Source organism: Pseudophryne corroboree (assembly GCF_028390025.1).
Source record: "Pseudophryne corroboree isolate aPseCor3 chromosome 3 unlocalized genomic scaffold, aPseCor3.hap2 SUPER_3_unloc_2, whole genome shotgun sequence".
Taxonomy (NCBI): Eukaryota; Metazoa; Chordata; class Amphibia; order Anura; family Myobatrachidae; genus Pseudophryne; species Pseudophryne corroboree.
The window spans coordinates 3,906,249-3,933,345 of NW_026967508.1; the positions used below are offsets into that span (position 1 = coordinate 3,906,249).

At 47.7% G+C, this 27,097-nt stretch overlaps 1 protein-coding gene across 1 annotated transcript in view; it reads right to left on the bottom strand.

Moving 5' to 3' along the window:
• LOC134983600 (zinc finger protein 420-like) overlaps positions 1-27,097 on the bottom strand; it is a 90,556-nt gene that overhangs the window by 42,475 nt on the left and 20,984 nt on the right. Inside the window, exons 2-8 of the mRNA XM_063949266.1 lie at positions 26,302-26,433; positions 25,271-25,462; positions 23,248-23,427; positions 16,975-17,166; positions 16,442-16,565; positions 16,228-16,325; positions 15,961-16,066 (exon numbers count right to left, since the gene is read on the bottom strand). Of these exons, the coding sequence (XP_063805336.1) occupies positions 15,961-16,066; positions 16,228-16,325; positions 16,442-16,565; positions 16,975-17,166; positions 23,248-23,427; positions 25,271-25,462; positions 26,302-26,394 (985 nt within the window). The 5' untranslated portion in view covers positions 26,395-26,433. The remainder of the gene's footprint in view (positions 1-15,960; positions 16,067-16,227; positions 16,326-16,441; positions 16,566-16,974; positions 17,167-23,247; positions 23,428-25,270; positions 25,463-26,301; positions 26,434-27,097) is intronic.

Here is a 27,097-nt window from a genome sequence, read left to right on the forward strand (position 1 = left end):
ACCTTTTGTTATGATGCGAGGAGACATTCCTGTGTCCAATGAACAATGAGATTATAGGTCCCTTTGTAGTATACTGTATGCAGTGTATCTAAGTTCAGCCAGCCTGGACAGCTCACTCTCTCACTCCACAAACGGTTTTCATATTGACTAACTTGGAGCTGGTACCAGGAATAGCGCAGCGATCATTCCCAGTGTGCGTGAGTAATTCTCTGTAATCAACTCGCTCTTTGTTTGTATTGCCCATATTCTCTCTCTCTGTTATAGTATAAGATTGTGACGTTATTGTATATTTCTGTCTAGATATTCTGTTAGAATTATATGTTAGCATGTAGAGTATAAGCTGTAACTGTGTACCCCTTTTGATATATCTAAAAGCTCGTTAGTAAAGGTGTTGGAACCTCAGCAGGGTGTCCGTGTCTCTCTAGCTAGTACAAAGGGTTGCCGAGTTTCTCAATTGCTCAAACAGCTTGCATACTCACAAAGGTTCAGTGCTAAATGCATTATAGTACCACGGTATTAAGGTTTACAGTGTAAGCATATTCTGTGTTTAAAGTTTATATAGGTTACTATATGTGTGTATGCTCGCTGTGGGTATTCCGTACACCCAGCACAGCGTGTGTACTTAATTTGCGTACTACGTGCGAGGTCTTCATACGCAAATAGCGTACGGAGTGCGTAGCATGTGCACATGGATTAGCAGCCATTACGGCTACACGGTATTAATATATAGCTAATGTTAAAAGGTAGATACTTGACTATCAATGGTTTACCCAGGGATATTGTCTCTGATTGGGGACCGCAATTCATCGCCCGTTTCTGGAAACGTTTTTGTGCCTCATTAAATATGAAACTCTCTTTAACATCTGTGTACCATCCACAGTCTAACGGACAAACTGAACGAGTTAATCAGTCGTTGAAACAGTATTTACGGCTATATTCGGCCAAACTTCAGAATGATTGGTCTGAATTTCTTCCTTTGGCCGAGTTTGCCTATAATAACTCTTGTCATTCTTCCACCAAGGAGTCCCCATTCTTTTCGGTCTTGGGCTTTCATCCTAGAGCCAATTCTTTTTACCCTCATTTTCCAGTCTCCTCGTTGACCTTAACTTCCCGTCTCAGAATAATTTGGAAAAAGGTGCACATTGCCCTTAAGAAGGCTGCCTTCCGAGAAAAAAAACTTTTCTGATAGGTTCCGGCACCCATGCACTTTTAAGGTGGGAGATAAGGTGTGGTTGTCAACCCGCAACATCAAGCTCCGACAACCCTCGGCTAGATTGGGACCCAAATTTATTGGACCATTCCTTATCATTAAGAAGGTCAACCCAGTTGCTTTTCTGTTACGCTTGCCGAAATCACTCAAAATTGGCAATACTTTCACTGTTCCCTTCTGAAGCAGTATTTTTCTTTATGGAAACGGGGCTTGGACTGCACACCCTGGCTCATTATAATGGGATGTGCGCTACCTTGCTGGGACTAAGTACTGTAATACTACAACATAGGAACAAAGGGTGCAGGTGCACCATACACCATTAAAATTATTATAAACCATAATATAATATTTGAGGTTCTTGGCATATATTGGCCAGTATATGAGCCTGCCCACCTGCTTCACGGTGACCTCATCGGACAGGTCCCTAACACTATAGGGGTTCACCTCTGGGACGCAGAGCACCCCCAGACCACCCCAAGGCATCACACAGAAAAAAGGATAGGAGTGAAAGATCAGTGTTAAGCAAATGAAAGAGGCTGCTGAATGTAAAAGAAAAGAAGAGGACAGCAGTAAAGTATCAGAATGTGAAGTTTAGCTGAGCAGTGTTAGAAGTGTAAAAAATAAGAATTTACTTACCGATAATTCTATTTCTCGTAGTCCGTAGTGGATGCTGGGAACTCCGTAAGGACCATGGGGGAATAGCGGCTCCGCAGGAGACTGGGCACAAAAGTAAAGCTTTAGGACTACCTGGTGTGCACTGGCTCCTCCCCCTATGACCCTCCTCCAAGCCTCAGTTAGGATACTGTGCCCGGACGAGCGTACACAATAAGGAAGGATTTATGAATCCCGGGTAAGACTCATACCAGCCACACCAATCACACCGTACAACCTGTGATCTGAACCCAGTTAACAGCAGGATAACAGAGGAGCCTCTGGATAGATGGCTCACAACAACAATAACCCGATTTAGTTAACAATAACTATGTACAAGTATTGCAGACAATCCGCACTTGGGATGGGCGCCCAGCATCCACTACTGACTACGAGAAATAGAATTAATCGGTAAGTAAATTCTTATTTTCTCTGACGTCCTAGTGGATGCTGGGAACTCCGTAAGGACCATGGGGATTATACCAAAGCTCCCAAACGGACGGGAGAGTGCGGATGACTCTGCAGCACCGAATGAGAGAACTCCAGGTCCTCCTCAGCCAGGGTATCAAATTTGTAGAATTTAGCAAACTTGTTTGCCCCTGACCAAGTAGCTGCTCGGCAAAGTTGTAAAGCCGAGACCCCTCGGGCAGCCGCCCAAGATGAGCCCACCTTCCTTGTGGAATGGGCTTTTACAGATTTTGGCTGTGGCAGGCCTGCCACAGAATGTGCAAGCTGAATTGTATTACAAATCCAACGAGCAATAGTCTGCTTAGAAGCAGGAGCACCCAGTTTGTTGGGTGCATACAGGATAAACAGCGAGTCAGATTTTCTGACTCCAGCCGTCCTGGAAACATATTTTCAGGGCCCTGACTATGTCCAACAACTTGGAGCCCTCCAAGTCCCTAGTAGCCGCAGGTACCACAATAGGTTGGTTCAGATGAAACGCTGAAACCACCTTAGGGAGAAAATGAGGACGAGTCCTCAATTCCGCCCTGTCTGAATGGAAGATCAGATAAGGGCTTTTACAGGATAAAGCCGCCAATTCTGACACGCGCCTGGCCGAGGCCAGGGCCAACAGCATGACCACTTTCCATGTGAGATATTTTAACTCCACAGATTCAAGTGGTTCAAACCATTGTGACTTTAGGAACCCTCAAAACTACATTGAGATCCCAAGGTGCCACTGGAGGCACAAAAGGAGGCTGTATATGCAGTACCCCTTTTACAAACGTCTGAACTTCAGGAACTGAAGCTAGTTCTTTCTGGAAGAAAATTGACAGGGCCGCAATTTGAACCTTAATGGACCCCAATTTTAGGCCCAGACACACTCCTGTTTGCAGGAAATGCAGGAAACGACCTAGTTGAAATTCCTCCATCGGGGCCTTACTGGCCTCGCACCACGCAACATATTTTCGCCAAATGCGGTGATAATGCTTTGCGGTTACATCCTTCCTGGCTTTGATCAGGGTAGGGATGACCTCATCCAGAAAGCCTTTTTCCTTCAGGATCCGGCGTTCAACCGCCCTGCCGTCAAACGCAGCCGCGGTAAGTCTTGGAATAGACAGGGTCCTTGATGGAGCAGGTCCCTTCTTAGAGGTAGAGGCCACGGGTCCTCCGTGAGCATCTCTTGAAGCTCCGGGTACCAAGTCCTTCTTGGCCAATCCGGAACCACGAGTATAGTTCTTACTCCCCTCCGTCTTATAATTCTCAGTACTTTTGGTAAGAGAGGAAGAGGAGGGAACACATACACTGACTGGTACACCCACGGTGTTACCAGAGCGTCCACAACTATTGCCTGAGGGTCCCTTGACCTGGCGCAATACCTGTCCAATTTTTTTGTTTAGGCGGGACGCCATCATGTCCACCTTTGGTTTTTCCCAACGGTTTACAATCATGTGGAAGACTTCTGCTGAGGAAGTCTGTTTCCCAGTTGTCCACTCCCGGAATGAACACTGCTGACATTGCTATCACATGATTTTCCGCCCAGCGAAAAATCCTTGCAGCTTCTGCCATTGCCCTCCTGCTTCTTGTGCCGCCCTGTCTGTCTACGTGGGCGACTGCCGTGATGTTGTCCGACTGGATCAGCACCGGCTGACCTTGAAGCAGAGGTCTTGCTTGGCTTAGGGCATTGTAAATGGCCCTTAACTCCAAGATATTTATGTGAAGTGATGTCTCCAGGCTTGACCACAAGCCCTGGAAATTTCTTCCCTGTGTGACTGCTCCCCAGCCTCTCAGGCTGGCATCCGTGGTCACCAGGACCCAGTCCTGAATGCCGAATCTGCGCCCTCTAGAAGATGAGCACTCTGCAACCACCACAGGAAAGACACCCTTGTCTTTTGGTGGCAGGGTTATCCGCTGATGCATCTGAAGATGCGATCCGGACCATTTTTCCAGCAGGTCCCACTGGAAAGGAATCTGCTGAATGGAATTGCTTCGTAGGAAGCCACCATTTTTCCCAGGACCCTTGTGCACTGATGCACTGACACTTGGCCTGGTTTTAGGAGGTTTCTGACTAGTTCGGATAACTCCTTGGCTTTCTCCTCCTGGAGAAACACCTTTTTCTGGACTGTGTCCAGGATCATCCTTAGGAATAGAAGACGTGTCGTCGGGATCAGCTGCGATTTTGGAATATTAAGAATCCAACCGTGCTGCCGCAACACTACTTGAGATAGTGCTACCCCGACAACCAACTGTTCCCTGGATCTTGCCCTTATCCGGAGATCGTCCAAGTAAGGGATAACTAAAACTCCCTTCCTTCGAAGGAGTATCATCATTTCGGCCATTACTTTTATAAAGACCCGGGGTGCCGTGGACAAACCAAACGGCAGCGTCTGAAACTGATAGTGACAGTTCTGTACCACAAACCTGAGGTACCCTTGATGAGAAGGGTAAATTGGGACATGGAGATACGCATCCTTGATGTCCAGAGACACCATATAATCCCCTTCTTCCAGGTTTGCAATCACCGCTCTGAGTGACGCCATCTTGAATTTGAACCTTTGTATGTAAGTGTTCAAGGATTTCAGATTTAAAATAGGTCTCACCGAGCCGTCCGGCTTCGGTACCACAAATAGCGTGGAATAATACCCCTTTTCCTGTTGTAGGAGGGGTACCTTGATTATCACCTGCTGGGAATACAGCTTGTGAAATGGCTTCCCATCCCGCCTCCCTGTCGGAGGGAGAAGTCGGTAAAGCAGACTTTTAGGAAACTGCGAAGGGGAGACGTCTCGAATTCCAATTTGTACCCGAGATACCACCTGAAGGATCTAGGGGTCCACCTGTGAGTGAGCCCACCGCACGCTGAAACTTTTGAGACGGGCCCCCACCGTGCCTGAGTCCGCTTGTAAAGCCCCAGCGTCATGCTGAGGACTTGGCCGAAAACGGGAGAGGGCTTCTGTTCCTGGGAACTGGCTGTTTGCTGCAGCCTTTTTCCTCTAACCTCTGCCACGGGGCAGAAATGAGGAGCCTTTTGCCCGCTTGCCCTTATGGGGCCGAAAGGACTGCGCCTGATAATACGGCGTCTTCTTATGTTGAGAGGCTACCTGGGGTAAAAATGTGGATTTCCCAGCCGTTGCCACCAGGTCTGTTAGACCTACCCCAAATAACTCCTCCCTTTTATAAGGCGATACTTCCATATGCCTTTTGGAATCAGCAGCACCTGACCACTGTCTTGTCCATAACCCTCTTCTGGCGGATATGGACAGCGCACTTACTCTTGATGCCAGTCGGCAAATATCCCTCTGTGCATCACGCATATATAGAAATGCATCTTTTAAATGCTCTATAGTCAGTAATATACTGTCCCTATCTAGGGTATCAATATGGTCAGTCAGGGAATCCAACCAAGCCACCCCAGCACTGCACATCCAGGCTGAGGGTTCCTTAAGGGCGGCCGTATCCAGGGACGGTAGTGCCACCTGTTTAGACAAGCGTATGAGCGCTTTATTCACCCTAGGGGGTGTTTCCCAACGTGCCCTATCCTCTGGCGGGAAGGGGTATGATGCTAATAACTTTTTAGGAATTAACAGTTTTTAATTGGGGGAAACCCACGCATCATCACACACTTCATTTAATTCCTCAGATGCAGGAAAAAACTACAGGCAGTTTTTTCTCACCCAACAGAATACCTTTAGTGGTACTGGTATTATCAGAAATGTGTAAAAACATTTTCCATAGCCTCAATCATGTAACGTGTGGCCCTACTGGAAGTCACATTCATCTCTTAATCGTCGACACTGGAGTCAGTATCCGTGTCGGCGTCTGTATCTGCCATCTGCGGTAACGGGCGTTTTAGAGCCCCTGATGGCTTTTGAGACACCTGGACAGGCACAGGCTGAGTCGCCGGCTGTCTCATGTCATCAATCTTTTGTAAAGAGCTGACACTGTCACATAATTCCTTCCATAAGCTCATCCACTCAGGTGTCGACTCCCTAGGGGGTGACATCTCTGTTACAGGCAATTACTCTGCCTCCACATCATTTTCCTCCTCATACATGTCGACAGAACGTACCGACACACAGCACACACACTGGGAATGCTCTGATAGAGGACAGGACCCCACTAGCCCTTTGGGGAGACAGAGGGAGAGTATGCCAGCACACACCAGAGCGCTATATATATATATATATATATATATATATATATATATATACACACACATACATACATACATACATACATACACACACACACACACACACACACACACACAGGGATAGCCTTATATGTGTTTTTCCCCTTATAGCTGCTGTATTGTTAATACTGCGCCTAATTAGTGCCCCCCTCTCTTTTTTAACCCCTTTCTGTAGTGTAGTAACTGCAGGGGAGAGCCAGGGAGCTTCCCTCCAACGGAGCTGTGAGAGAAAATGGCGCCAGTGTGCTGAGGAGATAGTAGCGCCCCCTTCTCGGTGGCCTTTTCTCACGTTTTTCTGTGGAATCTGGCAGGGGTTAAAATTCATCCATATAGCCCTGGGGGCTATATGTGATGTATTTTCGCCAGCCAAGGTGTTTTTATTGCTGCTCAGGGCGCCCCCCCCTAGCGCCCTGCACCCTCAGTGACCGAAGTGTGAAGTGTGCTGAGGAGCAATGGCGCACAGCTGCAGTGCTGTGCACTACCTTGGTGAAGACAGGATGTCTTCTGCCGCCGATTTTCCGGACCTTTCTTGCTTCTGGCTTTGTAAGGGGGCCGGCAGTGCGGCTCTGGGACCGGACTCCGAGGCTGGGCCTGTGTTCGGTCCCTCTGGAGCTAATGGTGTCCAGTAGCCTAAGAAGCCCAATCCACTCTGCAAGCAGGTGAGTTCACTTCTTCTCCCCTTAGTCCCTCGATGCAGTGAGCCTGTTGCCAGCAGGTCTCACTGAAAATAAAAAACCTAAAACTAAACTTTTTCTAAGAAGCTCAGGAGAGCCCCTAGTGTGCACCCTTCTCGGCCGGGCACAAAAATCTAACTGAGGCTTGGAGGAGGGTCATAGGGGGAGGAGCCAGTGCACACCAGGTAGTCCTAAAGCTTTACTTTTGTGCCCAGTCTCCTGCGGAGCCGCTATTCCCCCATGGTCCTTACGGAGTTCCCAGCACCCACTAGGACGTCAGAGAAAATATGTGAAAAATGCTACACGAATATAAAAACACAATGTCATAGAAGTGCTAAAAGTAAATGTACGGTGGTGATGCCCCAAGGTGGCCCAGCCAGAGCAATATAGGGAGCCCCACGCCCCAAAAGCTCACCCCCAAACTGACTTTGTATATAATTAAAAGGATCATACCTGTGTCTTTTGTGCAGTCAGAATGTGCTGGTTCCCTGTTTAAAATCATGAGAGGCAGTGGGTGGGGTGCTAATCCAGAGATGAGGGCTGTCCAATCCCTCAGGTGTGTAGACACACACATAATATAGACTATATGGAAACGGGGCCTGGACTGCACACCCTGGCTCATTATAATGGGATGTGCTACCTTGCTGGGACTAAGTACTGTAATACTACAACATAGGAACAAAGGGTGCAGGTGCACCATACACCATTAAAATTGTCCTCTTTTCTTTTACATTCAGCAGCCTCTTTCATTTGCTTAACACTGATCTTTCACTCCTATCCTTTTTTCTGTGTGATGCCCTGGGGTGGTCTGGGAGTGCTCTGCGTCCCGGAGGTGAACCCCTATAGTGTTAGGGACCTGTCTGATGAGGTCACCGTGAAGCAGGAGGGCAGGCTCATATACTGGCCAATATATGCCAAGAACCTCAAATATTATATTATGGTTGTAATAATGTTAATGGTGTATGGTGCACCTGCACCCTTTGTTCCTATGTTACAGTATTTTTCTTCCAGGAGATTCCCTCGGAAGACTTCCCAGGGTAGACCTCCGGTGGATGTTCAGGGGCAACAAGAGTTCTTGGGGGAGAAGGTTTTAGATTCCAAAGTTACTCGGGGCCGGCTTTATTTTTTGGTTCACTGGAAAAAGGCTATGGCCCGGAAGAAAGGTCTTGGGTCCTGGATAAGGATCTACATGCCCCTAAAGTTAAGAGATTATTCTTTCAGGAATTTCCTCAGAAACCCGGCTTTAGGGTTTCTTTAACCCCTCCTCAAGGGCGGGGGGGGGGGGTACTGTTAGGTGCCGCGGTCCACAGCGCCGCTCGGTCTGCTTCCGAGCGACGCTCACGGCCGCCGCACCGCCCTCCCTGCCCGGCGCCTAGCAACGCCAGGACGCAGTGCGCGCTGAGCCGCCGGGTCCCTGGCTACGCTGGGATGCCGTGCGCGCTTAGCCGCCGGACCCTTAGCAACGGGGACGCCACTGACGAACCGCGTTTCCCGTTGCTTCCTATCAATCAGTACACCTGTTAGCTCTGGTCGACATTACTAATTAAGCTTCGCTGCAGCTATTGGAGAGCTCCCTGTTATATTCTCCCTCACTACCTGGCACAAACGCCGGTGATAGCTTCCTGTATGCTGTTCCTGCCTTGTAACGTCTGTTCCTGGTCAGCTGTATCTGGTCGATCCTGCTCCCTGTGCTCCTGTATCCTGGAGTTCTGAAGCTGGTCCTGGGAATCCATCCTGTTCAAGTGAACCTGTTGCAGTCATCTGGGGGTTCTCGTTTGTTGGGGTTCTCTCCCGGTTTCGTGAGTAGCGGCCTCTGCCGCGTGCTGCGGCCTAGGCCGATTCGTCCTTGTGTTACTTTTTGTATTTGAGGTTTTTACGGAGGTTTCCGCTTTTCACTGTCCTCACCGGAACTCGGCGGTGCCGTGTGGGGGAGTGGAAAGTGGTATCTTTTGTTGTTCTTTTCCTTTGGCGGCGTGCCGCACATATATTTAGTTTTAGGGTAGTTAGTAGCCCCTAGCTTCGGTTTGCTTTAGTTAGAGGTCCCCTTGTTATTATCCTGTCTCGGTTCACGCTTTGTCTCACTCTAAGACCTGGGGGCATTGGAGTTGGGCAGACCTAATCCGCCCTTCAAACGCGGCTGCCGTGGGCCCAAGAAACCATAGTCACTCAGGCGTGAACTGACCACACGGGTAAAACAACGGAGGTAGGGTGCTAGGGGCTATGTCCGTTCCATCCCTATTTCAGTGTCACGTCCTGGTGCTCTGGACTCACTTCGCAACATCTTTCTAGTTCTGAGCATCAGGAACGTAACAACTACAGCTGCCTCATGGGCAGTAAAGGCAATTGAGGCTTGCTCTTGATTATGACAGAGGAAGCCAGACAATACCTGTCTCATATTAAAACAGCTTCTTACTCTAGATTCAGGAAGCTTCGTCTGAGGCTGGTGTGTTGGCCACCAAGGCATCTGCTATGTCTGTTCTGTCACACCGTATTTTGTGGTTGAAATCATGGAAGGTGGACCTAGATTATAAGAAAACCTTAGAAATCCTCCACTTTTCTGGGGATCTTCTGTTTGGGGGAGAATTGAATAAGACTGTGTCTGATTTGGCGGCTGCCAAGACAGCATTTCTACCGCCCTCAAATCCTTCAAAGAAGGTCAAGGGTACCACATTTCGCACCTTTTGACCTCAGGGTAAAGCGAAAGGACAGTCTTTCCCTAGACCCTAAAGCCTGCAAGCCCAAGACCAAGCAGCCCTGGGCAACTCATCAGCCTTCCAGTAAGCCTGACAATCCTGCAGCATGATGGGGCAGAGGCCGACTTCTGAACATTGCCATATGACCACTTTTTTATTAGGAACGATTTGTCAACTTTGCGAGCATAAAGGTGAAAATCAAAGATACCTTTAGATGAACTCATCTCACTGAGTTTAGGTGAATTGGATACATCCAAGAGCAGAACCTTGAAGAGATGAATGTTATTCTTGTGTGTCTGATCAAGTCTCCCGTTCTCTTTACTTGGATACAGGACACCTCAGATTGAAGAATATAAAGAAATTCTTCATGGAGTTCACACCAACAGCGCTGGTGGACCACTCTCTCCTTTATGGTTTACAAGTTTGAGATTTGGCACACTCATGAGTTGGTACTTAGCAGTTTGTGTGGCGCAGTTTACACCTATTTTTATATTTGATAAGTTTGTGAGGTTATCCAAGTTTAGAATGGAAACCTTGCACACAATAGTTCTGTCTATGGGGGTAATTCTGAGTTGATCGCAGCAGGATTTTTGTTAGCAGTTGGGCAAAACCATGTGCACTGCAGGGGAGGCAGATATAACATGTGCAGAGAGAGACAGATTTGGGTGTGGTGAGTTCAATCTGCAATCTAAATTGCAGTGTAAAAATAATGCAGCCAGTATTTACCCTGCACAGAAACAAAATAACTCACCCAAATCGAACTCTCTCTGCAAATGTTATATCTGCCTCCCCTGCAGTGCACATGGTTTTGCCCAACTGCTAAAAAATTTCCTGCTGCGATCAATTTGGAATTACCCCCTATGTATCCTGGAGACTTCATGGTATCCCTGGATATACAGGATGCACATCTACATATTCCTATTGCCAAGTCACATCAGCAGTTCCTGCGGTTTGCCATCAACAGCCTTCATTACCCATTCCAGGCTCTGCCATTTGGACAGACTACAGCTCCTCGTGTCTTTACCAAGATTATGGCTGTTACGACGGCCTACCTTCGTCAGCAGGGAACACGAATTCTGCCGTATCTGGATGAAGTCACAGAAAGTTCTCCTCGGTCAACTCCAACTGACGTCAAGCTTCCTTCAGACACACGATTGGCTGATAAACTGAAAGAAGTCCTCTCCGGTCCCATCACAGAGCCCTGATGCAGTATCAAATCCGAAGATATTTCCTATTGCATATTTAGTGACACAGCTATATTGTGCCATTTTGTTTTACAATTGAAATTACTGGAGTTGCCCAAGGGCTCCAAAACGCCTTGGATATGATTTTCTTACTTTCCAGCTGGTCTAACTCCAGCTCCACCTTCTGTCTGATAATGTACGGTATTGGCCGCGCTTTATGGAACCTGGGAACAGCTCCATCTTTGAGCACTAGCTTCCCGTTTATGTGTTGCAAAGTCCCAGTGCCTGGATGAAAAAGAGCTGTAGCTTGGTTAAGGTCTGTTTTCAGGGACAAAGGCAGGGTGTGTGTGATGCTCAGGCGTTTGATGACAAACCAGTCTAGTTTCATTTTTCGTAGCCATTTCCGACCCCACAATGCTGGGCCACCATTTTGAACGATCTATAAGTCAAGAGTCTCCTGCTGGCCATTATGCTGCACAAATACAGGCAACACACCGCATGGAATAATTTTCTCTCCAGTATATGTTTTAAGCAGTTTTGTTTAATTTAACATTTTTAAAATGGCGTTTGTACTCTTGCTGTGACATTACAGAGACTGCTGACCCTGTGCCCACTTCCATTTCAACTGGGTGACCACTGATTTGTAGAGTGACCCAAATTGCTTGTTTGTCACCCCCTTTCACTGCAATAACTTCCAGACTGCCCAGATCATTGCCGCTGTCTGAGTCTTTCAAAACATATGTATTCCTTAATCTACTGTGATTCTTTCTCCCGCCAGTGGCCTCCGCCCGATATGTCGGCGACCAGCAAACACGTTTAATGTGCCCCTTTTTGTTACATTTCCTACACAGTTCATGTTTGAACCTACAGTCCCTGGATGAAGGTGTATCTGCGCCATAGCGGTAGCATACTTCTAATGGGGGACCAGGTGCATGCAAGGGCGTTGTGTTTGTTGTTGTGGTCACCATTTTGTGAACTTGTGATGCAGACTTGCCAGCCATTTGGCGCTCCACCACATCTTTAGCTGCAGTTTCCATTGATAATGCCACTTGTAATGCGCGTGTAAACGGGAGCTCTGTCTCTGTTACTAAACGTTTTTGCACACTCTAGCTTAAAATCCCACACACCAGACGGTCTCTCAGGGCATCATTCAGGCCATCTCCAAACTAACAGTGCTCCGACACTCTTTTTAATTCTGGCACATATGCAGCCACTGATTCCCCCTCTCCTTGGTTCCGTTTATGAAATCTGAACCATTCTGCTATCAGGAGAGGCTTAGGGGACAAGTGTTCTTGTGAAATCCTAACAATATCTGCATGAGAATTAGTAGCAGGTTTCACAGGGGACGTTAAATTGTGGAGCAGACCATAGGCGTTTCCTCCCATTAATAGTACTGGTACATGTTTGTCTACAGCAATGATATTTGCCAGAAAATACTGTTCCAGCCTTTCAGTATAGAGGAGCCAGTCATCTTTTTCAATGTAATTGAGAACCACAGAACAACACACTTAACTGCTAAAACAGCGCCTATAAACTATGGCAGATGAATAGTTTAAACATTCCTAATTAGGTACACCTCCTGAGAGACTGCGCGTGCCGAAAACACTATGTGGAGAGAGCAAAGAACAATATAACAAAGAAAGGACGGCTGCGCTGTGTGTCAGGAGATGATGTGTATAAAGAGAGCCGACATATGAAAAATTAACAATATTTTATATGAATAATTAAAAAACCAATAAATGAACTTATATAAACCAATCCCATGGAATAAAACACACCTTAAAAACTCAGGAATGACATATACTCTGTAAGGGCGTTAAATGCAAATTCAGGACCCAATATTGGCAAGTGTCCGTTTTCCATAGGCTAAATAGACATAGCGTAAATTGATTGCCAGTAAATGATCACAGAGAGTTCCAAATGGTCTGTGTGCTTGCAGAAGTTGGATGTAATGGGTAGAAGGTATTTACCTCTCCAGTGGGCTGGGCGAGAGTCGGGCGTCCCCGACTAGCCGTCCTGCAATGCCCACGTCCACACGGCGGCGGGGAGGAATGGAGATCTCTAGAAGAAATAACTGGCTGTAGAGACGTGACGTCCAGCGGTCGCTCTCCAAGAATTTTGCAGCCAGATATGAAATCGTTCCTAGTTCGTGCAAGCAACACCTGTGACTACCTGAGCGAGGTGTGTGGAGGGCGGGGTCTGACGCGTTTCGTCACATACTATGTGACTTTTTCCACATCTTTGAAAAAGTCACATGGTATGTGACGAAACGCGTCAGACCCCGCCCTCCACACACCTCGCTCAGGTAGTCACAGGTGTTGCTTGCATGAACTAGGAACGATTTCATATCTGGCTGCAAAATTCTTGGAGAGCGACCGCTGGACGTCACGTCTCTACAGCCAGTTATTTCTTCTAGAGATCTCCATTCCTCCCCGCCGCCGTGTGGACGTGGGCATTGCAGGACGGCTAGTCGGGGACGCCCGACTCTCGCCCAGCCCACTGGAGAGGTAAATATCTTCTACCCATTACATCCAACTTCTGCAAGCACACAGACCATTTGGAACTCTCTGTGATCATTTACTGGCAATCAATTTATGCTATGTCTATTTAGCCTATGGAAAACGGACACTTGCCAATATTGGGTCCTGAATTTGCATTTAACGCCCTTACAGAGTATATGTCATTCCTGAGTTTTTAAGGTGTGTTTTATTCCATGTGATTGGTTTATACAAGTTCATTTATTGGTTTTTAATTATTCATATAAAATATTGTTAATTTCTCATATGTCGGCTCTCTTTATACACATCATCTTTTTCAATGTCAAGGTCACTTAAGGTGCCTATGGTGGTCATTCCGAGTTGATCGCTAGCTGCTTTCGGTCGCTGTGCAGCAATGAGGTGAAAAAACGGCACTTCCGCGAATGCGTATGCAGCGCAATGCGCACGCACAACGTATTATTACAACGACCGATGTAGTTTCACACAAGGTCTAGCGAACCTTTTCAGTTGCACTGCTGGCTGCAGAGTGATTGACATGAAGGGGGCGTTTGAGTGCCAACTGACCATTTTCAGGGAGTTTTCGTTAAAAACTGCAGGCGTGCCAGGAAAAACGCAGGCGTGGCTGGGCGAACGCAGGGTGGGTTTGTGACGTCAAAACAGGAACTGAACAGTCTGAAGTGATCGCAAGCGCTGAGTAGGTTTTGAGCTACTGTAAAACTGCACAAAAACTTTGTAGCCGCTCTGCGATCCTTTCGTTCGCACTTCTGCTAAGCAAAAATACACTCCCAGTGGGAGGCGGCATGGCTGCTAAAAACTGCTATTGAGCAAACAACTCGGAATGACCACCTATATGTAGAGCCATGGCAGTGGGTCCTTACCGGTGCTCGCAGCTAAGCAGAGTGCACAGTGATTCCTTCACAAACACTGCCACTTCTTTCTGGTCCAACAGATATGGCCTGGGTTCAGAAGCCACACGGTGCCAATTGTTGTGTCCATGTAAGTGCTCATTGACAAAAACAGACATGGAGACCAGGAGCTGAAATCAGCATGCCGCTTTCAACTTTACTTGATTGCAAACGAACATAAAGCAACACACTTTTGCAGCAATCTGCACAATTGCACTGAACAACAAAACAGTGGTGAAACATGGTACTGCAAGTATAAAACAGAAATGCACAGCAATGTAAAATCTGACATAGCCAGATTCCAATGTCTAACACCCATAGCAACCAATTTGATTCTAATTATTATCTTCTAGAAGGTGCTAGATAAATAAGGAAAACATGCTTCTACAAACCCACACTTTAGTAAATATAAACCTTAGCATTACCAAACATCCTCTTGAGCAGGATCACTTTTTTGGACAGTAAGACAATGGGATTGATGTATCATGCAGTAAAATTGATTGCAGATGTGGACCACGAGAGAAGTTGCCCATAGCAACCAATCAGCTTTGAGGTAGCATTTATATAGCATCACATATAAATGCATAACATACATTAGTGCTGGTATACGACTTGTCTCAGACGCAAATTAGAAAGAGTATTTCATACAGATATTATTACTCTTATTGCAAAGGGAGGACAATATGTAATGTCAGGAGGATCATGGGACATGTGACACCACATCTCTTCCCATTGTTCAGGGAATGAATGGCTACAATGTTTCAAAGCTCAGAATGAGGTTACTTCTAGTGTTGTATACCAAACACCAGAGAGTGTGGGGAAGGAGACTGGTCAGATCTCTGGGGTGGTAACACACAGTGACATGATGTGAGGGGGAGAGCAGGAGTATAATAGGGGCTGATGGATCCTAATGTATGAGATACATAGAGAGTGTGGGGAGGAGACTGGTCAGATCTCTGGGCTGGTACCACACAGTGACATGATGTGAGGGGGAGAGCAGGAGTATAATAGGGGCTGATGGATACTGATGTATGAGATACACCAGAGAGTGTGGGGAGGAGACTGGTCAGATCTCTGGGGTGGTAACACACAGTGACATGATGTGAGGGGGAGAGCAGGAGTATAATAGAGGCTGATGGCTCCTGATGTATGAGATACACCAGAGAGTGTGGGGAGGAGACTGGTCAGATCTCTGGGCTGGTAACACACAGTGACATGATGTAAGGAGGAGAGCAGGAGTATAATAGGGGCTGATGGCTCCTGATGTATGAGATACACCAGAGAGTGTGGGGAGGAGACTGGTCAGATGTCTGGGCTGGTAAAACACAGTGACATGATGTGAGGGGGAGAGCAGGAGTATAATAGGGGATGATGGATCCTGACTCCCCTGCTGGGCAGTTACTTTATTGTTATGTCTGTATGGACAGAGGGGGGTAAAGAATAAAAGATTGCTGAAGTAACAGAACAAGGATAATATGTGACTCTTTTCTGTAGTAAGTGTGTATTACTCACCTGTGCTGATACCTGTAGGGATCTCCTCCTCCTTACACAGCTGATCACCCATCACATACGTATCTTCTTCTATCTTTATATCTTCTACGTTAACAAGTTCTTCAGACTGAATAGAACACAGGGCAATACAAATAAAACAATTCATATGGTCTGATCCAATTCAGGGTAAACAGAAGACAAGAGTCTATCAGATCTGCACAGCTTCCCTACACATCATATACTGTAGCGTCAACTTTGGTATTTAGCAAGTCCCTGAATTCCACCTACCTGACCCTCCTGTGGGACACTGTGTTTCTCCTCTGTATGATCCTGGGAATAAAGAGGACGGGGACATCTCTCTGGGGTATTCCTGTTACTGGCCCCATCTGTAGAAGACACACAGTGACTGAGTACATTGTATATATGTGATTATCAGGTGATGTGTATCTAGGTGGCCCCATAGCTGCTCTCTCCATTACACTACATGAGAGTCTCCTCTTACCCAGTGATGTGAGGGGCCGGTGATTCTCCGTCATCACGTCCTTGTACAGACCCCTGTGTTCCTCTATATACTCCCACTCCTCCATGGAGAAATAGACGGTGACATCCTCACACCTTATAGGAACCTGACACACACAATGATACAGTCATCACCCAGACACATCCCCTGGTGTTACTGTATAATGTCCCATTCCCAGCAGTCACCTCTCCAGTCATCACCCAGACACATCCCCTGGTGTTACTGTATAATGTCCCATTCCCAGCAGTCACCTCTCCAGTCATCACCCAGACACATCCCCTGGTGTTACTGTATAATGTCCCATTCCCAGCAGTCACCTCTCCAGTCATCACCCAGACACATCCCCTGGTGTTACTGTATAATGTACCATTCCCAGCAGTCACCTCTCCAGTCATCACCCAGACACATCCCCTGGTGTTACTGTATAATGTCCCATTCCCAGCAGTCACCTCTCCAGTCATCACCCAGACACATCCCCTGGTGTTACTGTATAATATCCCATTCCCAGCAGTCACCTCTCCAGTCAGTAGCTGAATGATCTTGTTGGTGAGATCCAGGATCTTCTGGTCATTGTGCCTCTCATGTATCAGTGAGTGAGGTGGAGGCACTGTGATGGGGCTCTGGGTCCTGCTCAGTCCTCCTGACACACGGTGATGGCTGCTGGGTGGCTCACGCTCTCCAGATGTTCCCTTCACTACTGTGTGATCCTGTGTACAACATTCATTAAATTCTACCATGTGAACAGTAGATGCTTACATACATGTACCGTGTCATTAATACTAATAAAACCTGCTGAATTAGAAGAAAGCGAAATCTGCATATTGGGCTGATATATCAGATAGTAAGGAGTAAATTGATTTTGCACATTATGGTCAGTTCAGGGTCACCGACAAGACTCAGAGATTAAAAAAATAAATAAGATTTTACTTACCGATAAATCTATTTCTCGTAGTCCGTAGTGGATGCTGGGACTCCGTAAGGACCATGGGGAATAGCGGCTCCGCAGGAGACAGGGCACAAGAATAAAAGCTTTAGGATCAGGTGGTGTGCACTGGCTCCTCCCCCTATGACCCTCCTCCAAGCCTCAGTTAGGATACTGTGCCCGGACGAGCGTACATAATAAGGAAGGATATTGAATCCCGGGTAAGACTCATACCAGCCACACCAATCACACCGTACAACTCGTGATCTGAACCCAGTTAACAGTATGATAAAACGAAAAGGAGCCTCTGAAAAGATGGCTCACAACAATAATAACCAGAATTTTGGTAACCATAACTATATACAAGTATTGCAGACAATCCGCACTTGGGATGGGCGCCCAGCATCCACTACGGACTACGAGAAATAGAATTATCGGTAAGTAAAATCTTATTTTCTCTGACGTCCTAGTGGATGCTGGGACTCCGTAAGGACCATGGGGATTATACCAAAGCTCCCAAACGGGCGGGAGAGTGCGGATGACTCTGCAGCACCGAATGAGAGAACTCCAGGTCCTCCTCAGCCAGGGTATCAAATTTGTAAAATTTAGCAAACGTGTTTGCCCCTGACCAAGTAGCTGCTCGGCAAAGTTGTAAAGCCGAGACCCCTCGGGCAGCCGCCCAAGATGAACCCACTTTCCTTGTGGAATGGGCTTTTACCGATTTTGGTTGTGGCAGGCCTGCCACAGAACGTGCAAGCTGAATTGTACTACAAATCCAACGAGCAATCGTCTGCTTAGAAGCAGGAGCACCCAGTTTGTTAGGTGCATACAGGATAAACAGCGAGTCAGATTTTCTGACTCCAGCCGTCCTGGAAACATATTTTCAGGGCCCTGACCACGTCAAGCAACTTGGAGTCCTCCAAGTCCTTAGTAGCCGCAGGTACCACAATAGGTTGGTTCATGTGAAATGCAGAAACCACCTTAGGTAGAAATTGAGGACGAGTCCTCAATTCTGCCCTGTCAGAATGAAATATTAAGTAAGGGCTTTTATATGATAAAGCCGCCAATTCTGACACACGCCTGGCTGAAGCCAGGGCTAACAGCACAGTCACCTTCCATGTGAGATATTTTAAGTCCACAGTGGTGAGTGGTTCAAACCAATGTGACTTTAGGAAACTCAACACAACATTGAGATCCCAAGGTGCCACTGGAGGCACAAAAGGAGGCTGTATATGCAGTACCCCTTTTACAAATGTCTGAACTTCAGGCACTGAAGCCAGTTCTTTTTGGAAGAAAATCGACAGGGCCGAAATTTGAACCTTAATGGACCCTAATTTTAGGCCCATAGACAGTCCTGTTTGCAGGAAATGGAGGAAACAACCCAGTTGAAATTCCTCTGTAGGGGCCTTCTTGGCCTCACACCACGCAACATATTTTCGCCAAATGCGGTGATAATGTTTTGCGGTTACGTCCTTCCTGGCCTTGACCAGGGTAGGGATGACTTCCTCTGGAATGCCTTTTTCCTTCAGGATCCGGCGTTCAACCGCCATGCCGTCAAACGCAGCCGCGGTAAGTCTTGGAACAGACAAGGCCCCTGCTGGAGCAGGTCCTTTCTTAGAGGTAGAGGCCACGGTTCGTCCGTGAGCATCTCTTGAAGTTCCGGATACCAAGTCCTTCTTGGCCAATCCGGAACCACGAGTATAGTTCTTACTCCTCTCCTTCTTATGATTCTCAGTACTTTTGGTATGAGAGGCAGAGGAGGGGACACATACACTGACTGGTACACCCACGGTGTTGTTACCAGAGCGTCCACCGCTATTGCCTGAGGGTCCCTTGACCTGGCGCAATATCTGTCTAGTTTTTTGTTTAGACGGGACGCCATCATGTCCACCTTTGGTTTTTCCCAACGGTTTACAATCAGGTGGAAGACTTCTGGGTGAAGTCCCCACTCTCCCGGGTGAAGGTCGTGTCTGCTGAGGAAGTCTGCTTCCCAGTTGTCCACTCACGGAATGAACACTGCTGACAGTGCTATCACATGAATTTCCGCCCAGCGAAGAATCCTTGCAGCTTCTGCCATTGCCCTCCTGCTTCTCGTGCCGCCCTGTCTGTTTACGTGGGCGACTGACGTGATGTTGTCCGATTGGATCAATACCGCCTGACCCTGAAGCAGGGGTTTCGCTTGACTTAGGGCATTGTAAATGGCCCTTAGTTCCAGAATGTTTATATGAAGAGATGTTTCCAGGCTTGACCACAAGCCCTGGAAATTTCTTCCCTGTGTGACTGCTCCCCAGCCTCTCAGGCTTGCATCCGTGGTCACCAGGATCCAATCCTGAATGCCAAATCTGCGGCCCTCTAGTAGATGAGCACTCTGCAGCCACCACAGAAGAGACACCCTTGTCCTTGGCGACAGGGTTATCCGTTGATGCATCTGAAGATGCGATCCGGACCATTTGTCCAGTAGATCCCACTGAAACGTTCTTGCATGGAATCTTCCGAATGGAATCGCTTCGTAAGAAGCCACCATTTTTCCCAGGACCCTCGTGCACTGATGCACTGACACCTGGCCTGGTTTTAGGAGGTTCCTGACTAGCTCGGATAACTCCCTGGCCTTCTCCTCCGGGAGAAACACCTTCTTCTGGACTGTGTCCAGAATCATTCCTAGGAACAGAAGACGTGTCGTTGGAATCAGCTGCGATTTTGGAATATTTAGGATCCACCCGTGCGGACGTAACACTACCTGAGATAGTGCCACTCCGACTTCTAACTGTTCCCTGGTTCTTGCCCTTATCAGGAGATCGTCCAAGTAAGAGATAATTAAGATGCCTTTTCTTCGAAGAAGAATCATCATTTCGGCCATTACCTTGGTAAAGACCCGAGGTGCCGTGGACAACCCAAACGGCAGCGTCTGAAACTGATAATGACAGTTTTGTACTACAAACCTGAGATACCCTTGGTGAGAAGGGTAGATTGGGACGTGGAAATAAGCATCTTTGATGTCCAGAGACACCATATAGTCGCCTTCTTCCAGGTTCGCTATCACTGCTCTGAGTGACTCCATCTTGAATTTGAACCTTTTTATGTAAGTGTTCAAGGATTTCAGATTTAAACTTGGTCTCACCGAGCCGTCCGGCTTCGGTACCGCAAACAGCGTGGAATAATACCCCTTTCCCTGTTGTAGGAGGGGTACCTTGATTATCACCTGCTGGGAATACAGCTTGTGAATGGCTTCCAAAACTGCCTCCCTGTCGGAGGGAGACTTTGGTAGAGCAGACTTCAGGAACCGGCGAGGGGGAAACGCCTCGAATTCCAGTTTGTACCCCTGCGATACTACCTGTAGAATCCAGGGGTCCACTTGCGAGTGAGCCCACTGCGCGTTGAAATTCTTGAGACGGGCCCCCACCATGTCTGAGTCTGCTTGTAAAGCCCCAGCGTCATGCTGAAGACTTGGCAGAAGCAGGGGAGGGCTTCTGCTCCTGGGAAGCGGCTGCATGGTGCAGTCTTTTTCCCCTTCCTCTGCCCCGGGGCAGAAAAGAGTGGCCTTTTGCTCGCTTGTATTTATGGGAACGAAAGGACTGAGTTTGAAAAGACGGTGTCTTTTTCTGCTGATGTGAAGTGACCTGGGGTAAAAAGGTGGACTTTCCAGCCGTTGCCGTGGCCACCAGGTCCGATAAACCAGCCCCAAATAACTCCTCCCCTTTATACGCCAATACTTCCATATGTCGTTTGGAATCCGCATCCCCTGACCACTGTCGCGTCCATAACGCTCTTCTGGCAGAAATGGACATAGCACTTACTCTTGATGCCAGGGTGCAAATATCCCTCTGTGCATCACGCATATATAGTAATGCATCCTTCAAATGCTCTATAGTCAATAATATACTGTCCCTATCCAGGGTATCAATATTTTCAGTCAGGGAATCCGACCACGCGACTCCAGCACTGCACATCCAGGCTGAAGCGATTGCTGGTCGCAGTATAACACCAGTATGTGTGTATATACATTTTAGGATATTTTCCAGCCTTCTATCAGCTGGTTCTTTGAGGGTGGCCGTATCAGGAGACGGTAACGCTACTTGTTTAGATAAACGTGTGAGCGCCTTATCTACCCTAGGGGGTGTTTCCCAACGTGTCCTAACCTCTGACGGGAAAGGATATAGTGCCAATAATTTATTAGAAATTAGCAGTTTTTTGTCGGGGGAAACCCACGCTTTATCACACACCTCATTTAATTCATCTGACTCAGGAAAAACTATTGGTAGTTTTTTCACACCCCACATAATACCCTTCTTTGTGGTACTTGTAGTGTCAGAAATGTTCAATGCCTCCTTCATTGCCGTGATCATGTAACGTGTGGCCCTACTGGACATTACGTTTGACTCTTCACCGTCGACACTAGACTCAGTATCTGTGTCGACCCACTGAGGTAACGGGCGTTTTAGGGCCCCTGACGGTGTCTGAGACGCTTGGACAGGCACTAATTGATTTGCCGGCTGTCTCATGTCGTCAACATTTTTTTGCAAAGTGCTGACATTATCACTTAATTCTTTAAATACGATCATCCAGTCAGGTGTCGACTCCCTAGGGGGTGACATCACTAACCCAGGCAATTGCTCCGCCTCCACATCATTTTCCTCCTCATACATGTCGACACACGCGTACTGACACACAGCACACACACCGGGAATGCTCTGATAGAGGACAGGACCCCACTAGCCCTTTGGAGAGACAGAGGGAGAGTCTGCCAGCACACACCCAGCGCTATATATATATATATATATATATATATATATATATATATACACAGGGATAACCTTATATAAGTGTTATTCCCTTATAGCTGCTGTTTATATTGTTATTTGCTGCCAATAGTGCCCCCCCTTCTCTTTTTTACCCTGATTCTGTAGCAGGTCTGCAGGGGAGAGTCAGGGAGCCGTCCTTCCAGCGGAGCTGTGAGGGAAAATGGCGCTTGTGTGCTGAGGAGACAAGGACGTCGTGAAGGGGCGGAGCCTATCTCCCGCTCTTTTGTGTAAAAATGGCAGGGGTTAAAATACATCCATATAGCCCAGGAGCTATATGTGATGTATTCTTTTGCCACCTAAGGTATTATCTTTTATATTGCGTCTCAGGGCGCTCCCCCCCCCAGCGCCCTGCACCCTCAGTGACCGGAGTGTGAAGTGTGCTGAGAGCAATGGCGCACAGCTGCGGTGCTGTGCGCTACCTTAGTCTGAAGACAGCATCGTCTTCTGCCGCCGATTTCACCGGACCTCTTCGTCTCTTCTGGCTCTGTAAGGGGGACGGCGGCGCGGCTCCGGTGACCCATCCAGGCTGTACCTGTGATCGTCCCTCTGGAGCTAATGTCCAGTAGCCTAAGAAGCCCAATCCACTCTGCACGCAGGTGAGTTCGCTTCTTCTCCCCTTAGTCCCACGATGCAGTGAGCCTGTTGCCAGCAGGACTCACTGAAAATAAAAAACCTAAATTAAACTTTTATTCTAAGCAGCTCAGGAGAGCCACCTAGCCTGCACCCTTCTCGTTCGGGCACAAAAATCTAACTGAGGCTTGGAGGAGGGTCATAGGGGGAGGAGCCAGTGCACACCACCTGATCCTAAAGCTTTTATTCTTGTGCCCTGTCTCCTGCGGAGCCGCTATTCCCCATGGTCCTTACGGAGTCCCAGCATCCACTAGGACGTCAGAGAAATATTCATATAAAGTTTGATTGGAGAAATAAATAATGAAAAGAAAACATCACATGTAAAAAGAATCTATAATCGCCTCCTTCACTATTTTATCACCAATGTCCTATATAATCTACAGGCCTCTGCTGTCATGTGTGAGACAAGAGGACATGACATTCCCAGAATCCCTCACCTCTCCAGTCAGCACACAGATGATGTCCAGGAAGAGATTTATTATCCTCTCAGTCATATCCGTCTTCAATGCCTGGTGATTCTCCATCATCACGTCCTTGTACAGGCCCCTGTGTTCCTCTATATACTCCCACTCCTCCATGGAGAGATAGACAGCGACGTCCTCACACCTTATAGGAACCTGACACACACAATGATACAGTCATCACCCAGACACATCCCCTGGTGTTACTGTATAATGTCCCATTCCCAGCAGTCACCTCTCCAGTCATCATCCAGACACATCCCCTGGTGTTACTGTATAATGCCCCATTCCCAGCAGTCACCTCTCCAGTCATCACCCAGACACACACCTCTCCAGTCATCACCCAGACACATCCCCTGGTGTTACTGTATAATGTCCCATTCCCAGCAGTCACCTCTCCAGTCATCACCCAGACACATCCCCTGGTGTTACTGTATAATGTCCCATTCCCAGCAGTCACCTCTCCAGTCATCACCCAGACACATCCCCTGGTGTTACTGTATAATGTCCCATTCCCAGCAGTCTCCTCTCCAGTCATCACCCAGACACATCCCCTGGTGTTACTGTATAATGCCCCATTCCCAGCAGTCACCTCTCCAGTCATCACCCAGACACAGCTCCTGGTGTTACTGTATAATGTCCTATTCCCAGCTGTCACCTCTCCAGACACATCCCTGGTGTTAATGTATAATGTCCCATTCCCAGCAGTCACCTCTACAGTCATCACCCAGACACAGCTCCTGGTGTTACTGTATAATGTCCCATTCCCAGCAGTCACCTCTCCAGACACATCCCTGGTGTTACTGTATAATGCCCCATTCCCAGCAGTCACCTCTCCAGTCATCACCCAGACACCTCCCCCCTGGTTTTACTGTATAATGCCCCATTCCCAGCAGTCACCACTCCAGTCATCACCCAGACACATCCCCTGGTGTTACTGTATAATGTCCCATTCCCAGCAGTCACCTCTCCAGTCATCACCCAGACACATCCCCTGGTGTTACTGTATAATGTCCCATTCCCAGCAGTCACCTCTCCAGTCATCACCCAGACACATCCCCTGGTGTTACTGTATAATGTCCCATTCCCAGCAGTCACCTCTCCAGACACATCCCTGGTGTTAATGTATAATGTCCCATTCCCAGCAGTCACCTCTACAGTCATCACCCAGACACATCCCCTGGTGTTACTGTATAATGTCCCATTCCCAGCAGTCACCTCTACAGTCATCACCCAGACACATCCCCCCGATATTACTGTATAATGCCCCATTCCCAGCAGTCACCTCTCCAGACACATCCCTGGTGTTAATGTATAATGTCCCATTCCCAGCAGTCACCTCTCCAGTCATCACCCAGACACATCCCCTGGTGTTACTGTATAAAGTCCCATTCCCAGCAGTCACCTCTCCAGTCATCACCCAGACACATCCCCTGGTGTTACTGTATAATGCCCCATTCCCAGCAGTCACCTCTCCAGTCATCTCCCAGACACATCCCCTGGTGTTACTGTATAATGCCCCATTCCCAGCAGTCACTTCTCCAGTCATCACCCAGACACATCCCCCGGTGTTACTGTATAATGTTCCATTCCCAGCAGTCACCTCTCCAGTCATCACCCAGACACATCCCCTGGTGTTACTGTGTAATGCCCCATTCCCAGCAGTCACTTCTCCAGTCATCACCCAGACACATCCCCTGGTGTTACTGTATAAAGTCCCATTCCCAGCAGTCACCTCTCCAGTCATCACCCAGACACATCCCCTGGTGTTACTGTATAATGCCCCATTCCCAGCAGTCACCTCTCCAGTCATCTCCCAGACACATCCCCTGGTGTTACTGTATAATGCCCCATTCCCAGCAGTCACTTCTCCAGTCATCACCCAGACACATCCCCTGGTGTTACTGTATAATGTCCCATTCCCAGCAGTCACCTCTCCAGTCATCACCCAGACACAGCTCCCGGTGTTACTGTATAATGTCCCATTCCCAGCAGTCACCTCTCCAGTCAGCAGCTGGATGATCTTGTTGGTGAGCTCCAGGATCTTCTGGTCACTGTGCCTCTCATGTATCAGTGAGTGAGGTAGAGGCACCGTGATGGGGCTCTGGGTCCTGCTCAGTCCTCCTGACACACGGGGATGGCTGCTGGGTGTCTCACAGTTTCCAGATGTCTTCCTCACTACTGAGTGATCCTATGTATTGAGAGCGACACATCAATTAAACTGAATGGAAAACGACATCTATAGCTCATGCCTAAATCTGGCGTCAATATAACCAACAGTATGTTAACAGTAAAACCTGGTAAAAGAATGCAGAGGACCAGATCACCGCTCTCCACAAATGCTCCGGTGGGGTACCATGGCAGACCAGCCAAGAGGCCCCGACCATACAAGTCGAAAGAGCCCAGAGGGACATCGGACAGGCGCATCGGAAGATAGATACGCCTGACAAATAGTGGCAGTAATCCACTGAGCAATAGATCCCTTGGAGGGTATCAGCCACAATTGGGAGCTACCACAAAGATCAAAAGTAAAAATTGAAAGCAAGATCTCTTGGTTCAAATGGAATGCACCTTAGGTAAAAATATGTCTTCGTCCGTAACACCACCCTATCAGAATTAAGGATAAGTAAGGGAGGCTTACAAGACAGGGCCAGCAATTCCAATATCCTCACAGAAAAGGCATTACCTAGGAGGAAAACCACCTTCAAGGTAAAGTAGCAGAATTTCACCATCTCAAGAGGCTCAAAAGGAGGTGTCTGAAGAGTCTCCATAACTAAAATTTAAATTCCATGAAGGGATAGGAAGAATGTATGACGAAAGACCTCTTAAAGGAAAGCTTGCACAGCCGGAATGAAAGTCATATTTGGAAAAGGACTGAAAATGCTGACACTTGTCACTGTCACTCCCTCACCTCCCCAGTTATGTCCCTGCGTTAGTAAGACACTCCCAGATCTCACCTCCCCAGTCAGGTCCCTGTGTTAGTAATATGAATATGAGTGATGTCACTGTGACACTCACAGGACCCCTCACCTTTCCTGTCAGCAGCTGGATGATCTCCACAGTGAGGCTTAATATCCTTTCAGTCACATGACTCCTGTCCTTGTCCATCCTCCGTGACATCATTTACGTGACTTCTAGTAAAGGATCTCCGGTTCCTCACAGCTAAATGGCCCAAGAATAAATGTAATAATTAAAATAAATATCAGAGAGAGTTTACAAGTACCATAGTCATACAGCAACTCTGTATTACTGTCTGCATAATTCATTCTTCTAGTCTCACACATTAGAATTCCTTATAGAGCTTTGGGGAAGAATCATTCAGGCTTAAGGTCTGAATACACACACAGACCAGTCTGATACTTAATCCCAAATTGGAACTTTTATTAAAATAAATCCCATTTCTTTGACCGACTCGCAGTCATCCGCATTGTCAGATCTGGAGCTGCGACTCCCTCCCGTCATAGCTGCCTGAGATGTGACTGGAGTGCGGCCGGAGGGGTTACTTCCCTGACAGTGCAGAAAACACTAATAATCGCAGCACAATGGAAATGTATTGAAGTTAATGGCCGGACTGTGCAGCTAATGAGGCCCCAGGTGGCTTCCGGCATCTGACCTGCTCCATGAAACAGACGCAAACATGAAAATAAAATCTTATTGCCAAACATAGATAAGAGTGCCCATCCCCAATTGTTCATCCCAGAGACAATGTGGTGTGTAAAGTGTGCTGATAAGCACTGCGGCTGCTGTGTTCCTATATACGGATAAATGGGGGCTGTGGCCGGAGAGACCCCCAGCCCACGTGAGCAATGGCCGCCGCGGCACTGAA